This window comes from Styela clava, chromosome 6, assembly GCF_964204865.1.
Source record: "Styela clava chromosome 6, kaStyClav1.hap1.2, whole genome shotgun sequence".
NCBI lineage: Eukaryota > Metazoa > Chordata > Ascidiacea > Stolidobranchia > Styelidae > Styela > Styela clava.
In genome coordinates, this window is record NC_135255.1 from 1,719,777 (window position 1) to 1,735,147 (window position 15,371).

The window sequence follows — 15,371 nt, forward strand, 5'->3', positions numbered from 1 at the left end:
TCACTGTTATCAGTAAATTTATCATCAGTAGATGAAATTCTTAACATAATGGAATTATTCCAAAAGGGATGTGGATTGAAAATAAATAAATCCAAAAGTACTATCCTATTATGTGGAGCAGCAAGAACATGGACCATAGGTGAAGAGTATTGCGAAATAAAAGTAAAACGGAATGAAATTAAACTACTGGGAGCATATTTCAGCAATAGTACAATATTTCGAGATAAAAACTGGCAAAATATAATAGATAATATAGAAAAGGTATCCAATCTTTGGAAAGGTAGAAACTTAACCATAGTCAGATAGTGGGCAAAATACTGAAATATTAATTACCAAAACCTTAATGATGTCCAAAGCATGGCATATGATTAATTTCGAATATATATCAGATTATTACATCTCTAAATTACAGACTATTACAGGTATATGGAAATTTATATGGAGCGGTAAAGCTCAAATGATAAATAAAGAGATTACTTGTAGTGAATTCAGTCAAGGAGGGCTCAAAATGATGGACATTAGAAGTCAGATAAAGGCAGTACAAGTTAAATGAATATTTAAAATTTTAAAAAATGAAGAAAGGCCGTGGAGTAGGAGGGCCAGATATTTTGTAAACAATTATTGCAGTTGTTTGTCTAAAGGGAATCTAGAAAGTCTCTATTTAAACTTTAAATTTAATAAAAATGTTACTATTCCTATATTTTATACAACTATGGTAATTATTTCAAGGACCTAAAATTTCGACGTAACCAACCCATAAATATCTCAGAAATAAAACAAGAAATTATTTGGCATAATCCTTTAATTAGAGAGAATGACACTGAATTGAATGCTGTATCGAGTTGGGTACAAGCCAATATAATAACGGTTCAAGATATTATTAGTACAAACATTTTTGGAATAGTTACAAAAATTTATCCTAGACTTAGAACACAAGTAAATATAAACAGTTCTTATATGTATAAAAAATGTGTATCAGAATTTCAGAGGGTGTGGATGAGCATACCTCTCAATTGGAAGGAAATATTGGGCCAAAACCAAGATAATAACACATCTAGGCTGCAAATTGATAGATATGATGAGTCGAAAGAATTGACCACTAAAAATGTATATAAGATTTTGCAAGACAATAAAAATAAAGAAACCCTGTCAAATCACTTTAGTTCAATTAGTCATGACCTACAACTATCCAAACCAATAAATTGGAATAGAATTTGGAAAACAAAAAACCCAAACAAATGGAAAGAGCTAAGTTGGAAACTCCTTCATATTGGTCTCCCCACAGGAGATAAGTTGAAGCATTGGTTCGAAGACGAACCAGGTTATTGTGTTCTATGTAATTATAATATAGAAGAAGATTGTTTTCATTTATTTTATTCATGTACTTGGGTACAGGACTTTTGGGAATGGTGTGGTGTTCCAACATATACCCCAGATCAAATAATAGCAAATGATATAAACTCAAAAGTTATGTTAATTATAGTGTTTTGTGCAAAATCAACCATTTGGGAATACAGAAATTCAATTAAATATGATGAACTAGATAAAATGCAATGTAACATGAGAGCCATTTTTAAATGCAAATTAATAGGGATGATGAGATTAATGAAGAATGAGGAAAGAAATGACTTGCTTAGAAATGATCATATGGACTACATAATTAATAAATCGATTATGTTGTGACACCCATTGTTCCCATTTGTGTTCAATTAAACAAGATGTGTACATAGACATCGAATGTAGAGATTACCTAGGGCATGATGGGTAATTGTCTGAATTTTTGTCTAATCCTTCTAAAATCTTGTTTTTTCATATAAAAATGCTAATAATGAATAAATCGATAATATATATTGTATGATATGACTGCTGGTATTGGAAATGTGTATTCAAATGGACACTGGATTAATTGTATCACAAACATGGACAAAAAAAAATGGATCTAATGGAATGGGTAAATGTATCTTTCTTTATTTAATATTTGTCATTATTTATCTGTATATTGTATACTTGTAAAATCACATAAATTATATGCAAAATTGGAATTCATGCAACTAAATTGAAATCATGTATTTGGATAACCAAAAATATCATATTCATAAATCCAAATTGGCAATGGATTTTAATTTGGCCACCCAAAAAAAAAAAAAGAGATAATAAGCTCCGTGTTCCGTGGCCAAAAAAGTTTGGGAAACGCTGCTCTAAGCAAACAAATCGTTGTTTTCACTAAACACAGATATTACGTGCGTCTGATCAATTCTGTACAGATAAGATTATATATAATTACTTACCTTTACCTTCCATAGATTTTTGCCACACTAAGTTCACGCAAAGCTTAAATAAGTAATTTGCGAGATATTTTCTCAGCGAGGTGGCCGAGGTCGTAGTCAACATGCAAATATGGATTCTTGCTGTTTGCAATGCCGCGCCCGTATCCTAGATAATAAATAGTCTATAATATAGTTTGATTTCAGCACAACGTCTTTTAGGGAATATCTACTTCTTCTTAGGTGTCTCTCGAAACCGAACTCTTACACCAAATTTGCTCCCGCGAAAGCTCCGGTTCTAAAATGTAATCAATATATATATTTCATAGTCAATTAAAAATAGTTTCATTTAATCGCAATAATGAATGTTCATATGAATGCAGCAGGAAATTTTTAATTTGAATAATATCCAGATTTAGCAATTGTATTGAATAAACCAGTCATTGTGCTACACACAGACACAGAAGTCGACATGAAATCGCCAATATTTAAGCCAGAATAAATGTCAAAAAACACTAAACTAAACTTTATGGGAAAATTCAATGGATAAAAGATTTGTTTATTTTTTTGTTACGAATAATGAATTTTATTTGAATACTAAACTTTAAATGGGGGAAATTTGTTTGTTGTTTATCATACTGTCATATTCATTACAGATATTTTGTTGAATGCTCAAGGTAACGGATTTGAGCATACACATAGTCTGGTAGTGGGTAAAGTAGACTAACTGTGTAAACAAAAATGGCTTTATTTCTGAGGCAAGTTCCTTGTATATTGGCAAGAAATCCATGCTCTCAAATTACTATAAGGAAAATCTGTATGGTCAAGCCATTCTGCACAGGAGTAATATTGAAACAGCAACAAGTGATAAATAGTTCCGGATGTTCTAACACCATGCTATCGACAAAGAATCATTTTTCATTGTTGAATATTCATCGTTCTATGAGTTCAGAACAATCTATAGAAGAGACAATAGAAGGTCGTGTTATGTCATGTCTCAAGCTCTATGACAAAATTAAACCGGAGCAGCTCGCAATCGATAGTAATTTCATGAAAGACTTGGGATTGGACAGTCTTGACCATGTTGAGGTCATTGTGGCAATCGAAAATGAATTTGCCCTGGAAATCCCAGATGCGGTGGCTGACGGTTTATCTACCCCTAGAAAAATTGTGGAATATATTTCCGAAAACTCCCGACAGGATGTGGATGATCGCTGGAAATAGCGTGGCTCTGGAAGAAATATTGATACAGTAATAGATTGTATTTAATAAGTTGTTCCATATATAGCGTCATACTTGAATGTTATTTGTCTTGTCTGCATGGATATCTACCATAAATTGAACCAATATTTGGAAATTTTTATTTGGTTTTCTGTTCAGGATCCTCCTTTGCTATCCTCCAATTAATCCCTACAATTCACCTTGTTCATGAAATTCAAAAGCTGAATTTTCTAAATTTGGGTTCCCCTTCAGTTGAGTTAGAACTTAGAGAGGTCTTGATAATTACTAAGAGAAAAAAAATGGAGAGAGATTTATTGTCGAGACCATGTTATTATCTCTAGTCAATCTTTAAAGGCAGTAATGAGTGCTTTTGTGGTTGTATAGAGAATGGTTATCACTTCATCAAGAACTATTGAAATCATTAGGTTTATTGGTGTTTACCTACATTTGTATCTGTATTCATGTACTAAATTGCTGTATTTCTCAATCAGGAAAATATTGATCATTTTTGCTCAAACTATTGCATTCTTGGTTTATGGTTCAATGATCAGCCATGCTTTTGTCCATTGCCAATGTGTTCCAAATTGTATGTTTTTTGCATTCGGTTATAACACGTCTATTGTCTTAGGGATTGATTATTTTCTGCATTTCCTTTGTTTAGCATTTTGGATCTTATATTTAATGTTTGAATCCGGCGTGTTTTCATTTTCTATCTTTGGCAGTAGTGTTGGGCACTGTTCAAAACCATGAGTATAATACTGGGAGTTTTCTCTGCCTTTGGAACCATTATCATAATGTTATGGTGAGTTTTGTGTAAATATTATAGAGAGGGAGGATGGAGCAAGTTATAAGCGTGCTTGCCAAGACAATGCGGTTTTAATTGTTTACAATCATGTAATTTTAAAATAATTGTTGGTAAGCTGTCATATAACTGATGCTTGCAGCTTGCCCCATCAATCGCAAGCAAGTGCAGTATAGTATAATGACTGGTATACTAAATCCTTATCAAGGTTGCACATCAAACACAAATGGAAATTGTTGGAAAAGTGGAACATACCACATACCAAACCAACATTCAGAAATTTGGGGCACATGCGGAATGTGCTGCTTGCTAAAGACAAGGTATTCACAAAAAGTATACAACAACGAAATCCAATTTTTGTCAGTACAAACAAATTATTCCAGTCAAGTTAACCAGCTCTATAATCTTTATCTTTGTATTGTAATCATTCACTAAGAATTGCATTGAAAATCTTGTATTGGATTGATGGAGGTTGATTTTTAGGCATTGCGATTAGGTCATTCATATCATTTGAAGATACTCGCCACTTTTTATTTGTGATCCAACATACAATTTTATTGTTTTAGATATTTTCAATTGACTCTGAAATGAAAAAGAAACTTGGACCTGTTTGGGGGTACATTTTTTCACTTATGAATTTTAATAGTGTACATAGTGTAAAGTGTTGATTATTATATACAAAGTCCTGGAAGATATTAATATTAATTTGTTTTGTGAATATCGTGCACGGAAAGGGGAAAATATAGTTTTTAATTTTTTGCAAGATTAAAGTGCTATTAAATTTTAAATTGTCATATATGAATTGTTTATTTTATTTTTTTTGTACAGAACCAGTTTTTGAAAGTTGGAGGCCCATATATGAACAATTCAGTTAACAATACCACAGGACAACAGTGGAAAAGAATAAGGTATATTGACATTTTTTAAGCAGACCAATCTGCAATAAAATTTACATTTGAAATTAGCTTTTTTAAAATTTGTCACGACTCACAAGTGACAAGTGTAAGCTGAATATAGCACTAATAGCAGTGCCATGAATCCATGATGCAACAACTTACAGGTTACAGCATCTTCTTTTGTCGTTGTTTTGTATCTAATGGTTGGAAAAAATAAAATTGACTTGACTTTAGAAGAGAATAAGCTATTATGTTTCCAAAACTTGAACTTGCTCCATAATAATTTATAACGGTTATTTAGATTATTTATGTGCAAAAATACACAATATTCCAGGTCACCGTTAAGTCCATCTTTTTCGTCTGGCAAGCTCAAACAGATGGCATCTATAGTAACATCATGTACACAGAACACTATTTCTTGTTTGAAATTGGCTAAAGATGGTGTTTTCTAGTCTACCCAAAGAGGTAACTATGGAGCATTTTTGTGTGATTTGATTTTTTGTGTTATCAAGTTGTTGAATTGTAATAGTTTTCTTCGTTTGCACAATATTTATGCACTAACACAAACATGTGAAAAAGATTTTCAACAATGCTTCGAATCTTGAGTACCGGTAACTTGAGGTAATATTTTTAGCAGTTCAGGTTGCATCGACAGAATTTGGGACACATATCTTTTTGAAGTGCTAATTCCTTTCACCCTCTGTCTGTTGCTCTCATCACTGTAGGAAAAATACAAGAATGCTATCCTATAATTCACTGCTGGAATTTAGATGCTATGGTTGCATTTTGTATAGTTCATGTGTGACTATAACAGCTTTGTTGGTTGGCATATTTGAAAACTCAGTTCCATCATAATGGTGTTATGATGTTGGAAAATGTTTATTTAAATTTGATTCAATCAATAACTTTTATTTTAATAGAGTGATTGGGGATCTTACTCTGGATGTTATATGTTCTGCTGCTTTTGGTGTTGATCTCAAAATTTCATCTACTGTAAGTAATTTTTGAATGCAATTTTTCTATGTCATCAGTTATTATTTTTCACAGTGTCTATCTAAAAAGTGTTCATATTGGCCTTGCTGATTGGTTAGAATTATCTGCCTAGAATCTTAGGAGCTGTCACAATCTACCTGTAGTGAGAGCAAGCCAAAATGAATTGATATTTATCACAAATCAGAGAGCACTGTTTTTTCAATGTATTTTAATGAGAGTCTCAAAATATTTAAGTAAAGTCATGTCACACAATATATAAATCTTTTGATCTTTTTTGGTAATAAATTGCTGCATGAATATATGCTTCTATGCAATTATACAATTTATCTGTGTCCAACTATTTGTTGTCAGAAGATGTTATATTTGAAACTTACAGGAATCTGAAGATGAACCGAAAATCATTGCAATATAAAAAAAATTTCGAAACATAAGCTTCAGATCTCCTGAGCTGTTGTTAATTTGTAAGCACTATTGCAATGCACAATAATTTTTTATTCCGGAATCTGAAATTACCATATTTTAATATTTACAATATGATTCTAATTGAGGTCCCAAGTGATTAAAGATTTGTGCAGAAATCTTGTGTGTTGGCAATATGTACTGGGTTATGATGTGTATTGAAGTTTATACAGATAATTATAGTGAGATTTGAAGTACTGAAAGCTTGGCTCCGACTTAGTAATTTTCTACTGAAGTTAAACTTTGACTGCATCTACAAGTTTTTAGTGTTATCTTGCATCATGACATGCCAATGGTAATGATGGGAAATTTTATTTTGATTGATGTACATTTCATAAGGATAGTTTGGATATTATCACGGCAGATTCCTTCTGCATTTGAAATTCATCAAATGAGGCTTCGCTAAAACCCAAAATGTACTTGCTGATTCCACACACTCAACTTGAAAAATATATTTTCCTTTATGTCTAATTTAATTCAAGACCTAAGAATATTGTACTTCTTTGCTAGTGGAACTAAAGTAAGATGTAATTTCTCTATTGGTGCTTATGTAGGACATTACAGATTAACTGAGTTTTGCTCAACAACATGGATATTTTCTTTATTTGAAGCAAGAAAAGAATAACCATGTTACAAACTTTCCTCACATATTATCTGATAAATATCATTTTCGTAGACCTTGCTTGGAAATTTTTCATATAATTTCTTTTTGATTTGTTTTTATTGAGAGAAATGTACTTGTATTATTGTATTTGATGGGCTAATGATGGTGCCTAAAATTGTTCTATTACACCACAATTCAGACAGAATTTTACAATAATTTTAATCTGCATGGGTTTATTATAATAATCTTTTTGTGTAAGATGTAGTTCCTCAAGATAATGCACATGCTACTGTATTTATTTTATGGTAAACTCCTCGAATAATAGCACCCAAACCATCCATCGATATTCACAATTTGATTAGAATAGGTTGATGAAAAAGAATACTGACATAATTTGTGGTAATTCACCTTCTTAACTTCCAATTTTAAGATAATAAATTATAAACTGGGAATTTGTGAATAAAATGTTATAATTGGGAATGTAATTATTTTCCAGTTCTGTTTCCTTGGAGAAATATGCAGAATTCCTCAACATTTCGGTTTTTCCATCTGACATGATGGACTACTATGCTGCATTTGTTAATGCTATCATACGTCAAAGGAGAGAATCATCATTGTCAAAGGTGAATTGGATTGAACATTTTATATACTCCAGCATTCAGACAAGCGACAACTAGTTTAAACTTTGAAAGAGCATATTTCACGAATTTGTCATTCAATAGGGGTCTTTCTTCATTAAAAAAAGTATCGTTTTCATGCAGCATTGTTATGTGCAGCTCTATACTTCATCTGTAGTCAAATGCTTGAACTGTGAGAGCAGTCAGTTAGCTGAATAATAACTTGAAAGATTATTGTTACCCTGTTTCACTTTTTTATATATCAGTATTTTGGCAGATGGCACCATACCAATGAACCATTTATTCTGTTTCTTCAGAGCAACCCAAATTTAGATCTAATGCAAGCTATGATGGATGTTGAAGTTGACGGGACATAAATTCATTCTTTGAAAGGTGTTAACAAAAGTCACAATAAATCGTTAAAGAGTTTTAGTGTCCAGTAAATTATTGGTCCAATGGTATAAATGCATGGAAATAGCAATAATGATTCTAATTGGAGCATCATTTATTTCATTGCAAATAAACTAGATTTATATGTAGCATAATGTAAGATTCTCTTGGGCTCTAACTTCAGGCTTTAGTGCCTCATCACTTATACTGCCTGCTACTATTAGGCATGTACCAACATCTAATTAGTTTAATTTGCTCATTGTTTTACTACACATTAACAAAATAATATGAAAAACAACAATAATTTCTATCACTGATACACTCATGATTTTTGAAATCATGTTTTGTATATCCAAGAACACTTGAAAAACTGTATTTGCTGAAAGAGATTGGGCTATATAAAAATTCAGGAAGCATATAACTGATAAGCACTCCATATGTATGGATGAAATCGAAATCGAATAAATCCTTATGCACAAATCAAATTTTATATTTTCGCTTGTGTAACATTCTCAGGTCTCACTCGTAATGAAATCATTGGAAATGCGATATTCATGCTGATAGCAGGTAATGATACAACTGAAACTACAATCACTTTTCTTCTTTATAATCTGTCAACCCATCCTCAGGTTCAGGAGAAAATAATAAAAGAGATTGATGAAGTGGTTGCAAGAGAGGTAGGTATAGTTAAAATTTGTTTCTTTAGACCTCTTTCTTGATTTTTACTGGTCTTGCTGGGCACTCTAAAGTAGGCTATATATTGATCTTTTGGTAAATAGTTGTTATTGAATTTCTTTTATCTGCATGAACTGGACTAATCAATTTCTAATGTTCAGTACTTGAATATGGATGAAAGCTACTACTATCATTTATTTTGTCAATTTACATTTGTTAAAATTGCTATGGAACGTGATTTTGCTGCTATATTTTGATCAAAAGGAACATTTTTTTTTATTGCTCTCGGCTGCCGATCATCTCAAAAAGATCTGTGGTTTCAGGCCTTGTTGTACCTGTACCCTTCGTATCCATATATATGAATATTTATTTCTCTTTTGGTTTTCTGACATTAATACTTTCTACAGGGTGATCTAAATTACCAGAATGTCAATAAGATTAAAATTTCGGATATGTGTGTTAAAGAAACATTGAGAATGTATGCACCAACCTTAAGGTAGCAGAAAAATTTTTTTTTCTCGCTTTGCTATGTTAACATTCAAGGATTGTTTGTAAGGCTTTATTATGATTATTCTGGACTCCTATTACTGGCTGTATTCTTATATAAGAGAAGGTTGGAATATATTGAATAATTAGTTATGAATCATAGAAGTGTAGGTTTCAGTAAACACTGGGTTGTTTGTGGTAACTTAGGTTATGCAAGAACAATATTCTTTTTGACAAATTGTAACTTAAAAATACTCTGCATGACCTATCTTGAAAGAAAAAGATTTTCAGTAAGATTGTTGTGATGTTTTTTGTCACTTGTGTGCATGTTGGTTACAGCACTTGTTACAAACCTTTCTCTAGGTTTCATCTATTTCGCCGATCTTTCCGTTGCCCTTTTATTTTCTTGTTCGTGTTCTGTGTTTTAGAGGTATTGTTGTTGTATTTTTTCAACAGAAATGCACGATGTGGACAGAAGGATATGAGAATTAAAGGTTTTCTCTTTCCAAAAAATGTTATCATCGATATTCCATTGTATGAAATTCATCATGATCCAGATATATGGGACAAACCATGTGAATTTCGCCCTGAAAGGTATGTAAATATGTATTAGTTTTCGATAATACTGTATATCTGGATGCCTGCATTTAGTGAACAATAGTAAATTTTGTGAATTGTGCCGTTGGCTCGTGTTCAGCAGCTATATCTAGGCAATAACGAATGACAGGAAATAAATACATTCTGAATCTGAAGAATGGTGACATGTTTTTGGCCCACTATGTAGTTCGGCGAAGTAGAAATGTTTCATTTTATCATCTTTACTGTTTTGACCAAATATATGTCTTGGTATTATTTTATGTTTTATATAAATTTGATGACATGTCAAACATCCACCCCATGCATTATCAGCCTCTTGGTGCTGGTCCTAGGCATTGCATTGGCATGAGATTTGCAGTAATGGAAATAAAGTTGACTACATGCATGCTACTGCAACACATCAGATTTGAACCCCATTCAACACTGACACATGTAAGAAAGACATGATATTCAACATACTTTAGGCAAGAAGTAGTTCATTCTCTATTCTCAGATCATTGGTTATCGAATCATCTTGAATAAAAATCATAGGGTAATTCTGTTAATTTCTCACTAAATCTGGGTCGCCTGCAGATTTTCTTGAGTCGCTTGTTTTTTCAGCAAAAACTTTTTGTTTGTATGTATTCAAATTTTGTTAATTTTACATTTGGTATTCAGGTGTGGCTCAATAGTGAGAAGTATCACAGCGCAAAAACGTTGTAGCATTCATTTTGTTTTGCTTAGGTAATGTCAAGCCATGATTTCAAAACCTTTCCGAGGGCAAACTAGAATTGCTTTCCCACTTTATTTTATAATAGTCATTAAATTTTGCGGCCAAAAGAGTACTACATGCAAATTGCAATTCAGTATTTGAGCATATCCTTGAGTCGCGATATTTCATAAATTTATTTTTAGAAAATTTGGGCTGCTTGAAAAAAAGGTTGGGAATCACTGGTCTATGGTTGTAGTGTATGCAATTTACTGTTTTGTAGAGTGAAATAATTTTTTTGTCAATGAGGTTCAGATTGCAAAGTGGTCTCCACTTATCATGTTTCGATCATATTGAATATTAATAATAAATGTATTTACAGAAACCGCCATTGATACCAGTTTTTAAAACTTTGGTGCAGTCGCCTGACATAGAATTGAAAGCTGTGTCAAGAACAACCTGATCAACGGAAAATACTGTAAACCTATATTCTTGCGTACATCTATATCAGTGGCAATCGATCTTACTATGTATCATTCAATAAATTGTACTCATGGCCGGCAATAGAATAATGAAATGAATGAAACAGGAATGTATTATTATTTCGTTAGAGAGTTGGGGATAAGGATGTTTCGATTTTTTTTTTCGAATGTTTCTGAATTGAATTTTACTTAGTATACCATGATATCATCATTAACCTTCTTCACATTCAAAATAGTCAAATGTACTTTAATGTAGTTTTCGTTATGATTTAAAGAAACCAATGATTACGGGAAACCATCGTAGACCTATATTTTTAATAAAGAATAATGAAACGAGAATATCGGTCAGAGACCGAAGACTTATCGATCTTAGACTTATCTTATTTGACACCTATTATGACGTCGCATAGATGTCACGTGACCAGAGCCCGTGTTTGACCGACTCAGACTCGAGGTCAGCCCGTTGTTTCAGGTTGCGCTTTGCATTTGGCAGCGCCGTTTTAGATTAGGTTTTAGCTTAGAATGTTTAGGTTTCCGACTTTTGCTTTACCGTCGGTATAGGTTCATTGATTAGTTAGTAAGATGTACATTTATTTAGTTTATTGTTAATCGAGCATGTTTGTCCTACAGATGTAGACTTGTGGTTGGTAGCCCAAAAAATTCTTTAAATATACGGTACCACGGAATTAGAATATACGGTACGGGATTAACGTCATTATTGTAGTTTAACTTATGCAGTACATCGCCGTATTATCTTTCGTCACTCAATAAAAGAACTGGATTAATTGGTTTCGAGTAAATTTAACACATTACAAGTCAGTGGCAATCATATTGGACGAAGGAATTTAGGAATACAGCCAGCTATATAGTCTACTGGCCGGCCATCTCGGTCGGGGCATATTTGTCGCCTCCAAATATCATCAGGTTAAAGGGCGTCACTTACAGTAATGATGATATGACGTTGGTACCATAAAGAAGCGTTTTTATAGTGACATATTTGTGAACTTCTTACCATTTTAAGTGGTCTACAAAATTGAGCGAAACAATTGCTGTTTGGAAGTATTCTGACATCATAACTGAAATTTACTCGGCCGTTATGATATAAACTTTATAAAGGTACCGTCACAGTTTGACGATGTTGTCCGTGACTCGCGTTTGGCCAATTGCTTTTGCGATAATAGGTAGGTATTAGAAATGGAAAACTACAGTGAATGAGGCAGATGGCGAAGAAAGAAAAGCAAGAGCTTTGATAAGACAGTACCACAAAAATTACATTTCTTCTTGATTTACTGTCACAAGGATGCCAAGTGACAGAGCTCCAAACCCGTTATGCCTGGTGGGAAAGCGTTGCACAATAGTGCTTTGGTTCCAGCGGAACGGAAACGTCATTTCGAAAGTATAAGTTTATTTCGACTCCATAATCAGCAATAGACGATAAAATAATAGATAAAATGATAAAAGTAACTGATTATAGAATCGGGAAAGCAAACAAAACCCAGTAAGGTTCAGAGCGTACAGGTTTTAGATGGAAAGGTATTGATAAAAGAAGTAGTACGTGTTCGCTCACCCAAAAGTAAAAAAACTAATAAAGGCACGCACACACACACACAATCACCGAGACATGATAAGGTCGGAAGTGAAAAGAGCAAGACTTGAAATCAAATAAATTACTCAGTAAAAAGAAAAATATACATTCTTCACTTGATTATAAAAAAGAATATGTCATGCGGTTGCGCGAAAGATACCGTGATCAAGTAAATTTCATGAAACAAACAACAACGGTAAAGCTCAAATACCCAGCTACTTTGCTGCAGCTGAACTGAAAAGAGAATTTGAACAAACTGTTGCAGAGGAGTTAATCCTGCCAGCTTGTAAGATTATTATTGATGAGATGCATATGGTTCTATCCTGGGAAAAGAAATAGGAAAGATTCCCCCTTCAGACAACACAGTTGCCAGGCGGATTGAAAATATGTGTGCGGACATCAAAGCAATAGTGTTAGATAAATTACCCACCAGCGAGGAATTGACGATTCATCAGATATCAGTGGACATGCTCAACTACTGGCAAATGTTCGATTTGTTGATGGAATTTTCTTTCTTCTTTTGTAAGACTTTGCCTACAGGAACGGCCGAGGATGAAATTTTTTGAGTTACATTAAATTATCTCGAATACGGCGGATTGGAATGAAAAAGCTGTGAGAGTACTTGTACAGATGGATCAGCGGCCATGGTGGAAACCTACAAATGCTTTGTTAATAGAGTTAAAGAAAAAAATCATGATGGTATAGCTGCTCACTGCTTTTTACATCGAGAGGCCCTAGTCGCAAAGACGTTGCCTGCAGAATACTCCACCTTGTTGCTTCATACCGAGGTCAGACGGTTGTCTCGTGAAAAAGTGTTAGCTCGCGTTTATGAATTACGAAATGAAATGGAAGTATTTTTGACTGATGAAAAGTTTGGTGGTGTTGAGCTGCTGGTAAATGATGAATGGTGTGCAAGATCAGCGTACATGGATGTCATATTTCAACATTTGAACATACAAATGCACGGGCGACATAAAAATATATTTACAAGCAATATATTTCATTCAAAAATACAGCTCTGGCAAAATTTGTGAAATATGGCAAGCTTGACGACATGTTTCCATTAACCCAAAATAACCAAGGAACTGTTAATAGGGTTGCTCTATGCGAGACTATAATAACTCACCTAAAAACTCTCGACGAGAAATTATGCTTTTATTTTTCTCTCACCCCCACGAAGAGCTTTGATTGGATCTGAGATCCTTACAGTTACTCAATTGCTCCTGATAAACTCATGACTATGCAGGAGCAAGAAGAATTCATCAAATTCCGCACGACCGCGAGTTGAGAATAGAATTCTCGGACGTGCTTCTAGAAACTTTCTGGATTGAGTCCTTCAAGGAATTTCCAGTTCTTTCCAAAAAAGCGCTTTCAATCTTGCTACCATTTTCCACGACCTATCTTTGCGAATTGAGCTTTTCGAGCATGGCTGCCATAAAAGTTAAAATACGTGAGAAATTGAGAGCCGTTGAGGAGCTGCGTGTTTGTATCTCTTTCAGCCAGAATAAAATAAAGAGGCTCATCGAAACAAGCCTCGATATCACATTAATATGCCATTTCTGTTTCAATCTAATCATAAGCAAATTCGCAAAAACATATTTAACTCTCGTAGCTCTAAATTGAAATGTGCCACGTCCTTTTAGCTGAAGTTGACGAGCTTTTATTAATTCCGTTATTTATTTTCATGTCAAAATGTTCGATGTCAGTTAATTGCAGAAATAAAGTTCATTTCCAAAAATGCAATTTGGCGTTCCGCCACAATTTAAGATGAAAAAAGTGTTCCGCAATACAAAAAAAGTTGAAAATCACTGTATGATATTTACCATAAATATCAGTAACTTTGAGAATATCCTCCCCAACATGTTGAATTGGATGTTAGAACCTAGAATGTCGCTGCTCGATAACCAGTTTTCGTTCCCCGCGGCTTCTTTTCCCCAGTAATGTTAATATCATTTTTTGCATGATTTGAGTCTCTTCATTGATTGAAAAAAATAAACTTAATTTGAAACCATGAGTTGCTTTAAAACTGGGACGCTGGTTAGAATTCGCAATCGCTCCCGCCCTGATTGTGATCCATATATATGAAATATGACAACACCAGGAGTGTTACGACTTGGTGAAAACTGTTAACGCGAGGGAAATAAACGAAGATATCCTCTCGGTTGATTTTGAGAAAACGCTGCTGAGTCGCGCAACTGCCTCGTGTTATCTAAATTATTTTCTTAACGGATACAAGCCGTTTTTCTGAAATCAGTGTTGATTCGAAGATCTGAATCTTACGACTCGCCAAGGTAAACACCCCGCCCGCTTCATATTTAAAGGTGCTCCCGAAGTATGCGAACCAAGATGGCGGACATCGGAACGTAGCATGGGTAACAGGTTAGGGTTAGGCGATAATTTTTTTCCAATTTTAGTCCTATTATCAGTTCGAAGACTAGCCAAGAGCCTCCCGTAGTATTTATACCTAAAATTATGGCCTAACCCTAACCTAGTACACATATTACATTCCGATGTCCGCCATCTTGGTTCGCATACTTCGGGAGCCCCCATTTAAATTTGTAACTATTAGGTGGTAAAACACGCCATTTCTATATAATATTTGCTTTTTCGTT

At 33.6% G+C, this 15,371-nt stretch overlaps 1 protein-coding gene and 1 long non-coding RNA gene across 3 annotated transcripts; both read left to right on the plus strand.

Annotated features, from left to right (window-relative positions):
• The first annotated feature begins 2,893 nt into the window (after positions 1-2,893).
• LOC120331140 (uncharacterized) lies at positions 2,894-11,237 on the plus strand. The gene is made up of 9 exons (XM_078113764.1): positions 2,894-4,287; positions 4,496-4,607; positions 5,116-5,195; positions 5,518-5,626; positions 8,702-8,923; positions 9,329-9,417; positions 9,864-10,001; positions 10,317-10,436; positions 11,075-11,237. The coding sequence occupies exons 1-8, from the start codon at positions 4,232-4,234 to the stop codon at positions 10,351-10,353; spliced, it is 843 nt and encodes a 280-aa protein (XP_077969890.1). The 5' UTR covers positions 2,894-4,231; the 3' UTR covers positions 10,354-10,436; positions 11,075-11,237.
• On the plus strand, positions 6,099-8,789 carry LOC144424366 (uncharacterized). Of its 2 annotated transcripts, none has more exons than XR_013476658.1 (3): positions 6,099-6,176; positions 7,736-7,862; positions 8,134-8,789. It is a non-coding gene; the product is annotated as an uncharacterized LOC144424366 (long non-coding RNA). The 2 variants fall into 2 exon arrangements; XR_013476657.1 differs by having other exon boundaries at positions 8,174-8,785.
• Positions 11,238-15,371: the final 4,134 nt, after the last annotated feature.

Bases quoted from the DNA above. Each gene is read 5' to 3' on its own strand.
- LOC120331140 (XM_078113764.1), top strand. From the start codon at position 4,232: ATGAGTATAATACTGGGAGTTTTCTCTGCCTTTGGAACCATTATCATA. The intron at 4,288-4,495 runs GTGAGTTTTGTG...ATCCTTATCAAG, and splicing joins ACCATTATCATAATGTTATG to GTTGCACATCAAACACAAAT. The intron at 8,924-9,328 runs GTAGGTATAGTT...TACTTTCTACAG, and splicing joins ATGAAGTGGTTGCAAGAGAG to GGTGATCTAAATTACCAGAA.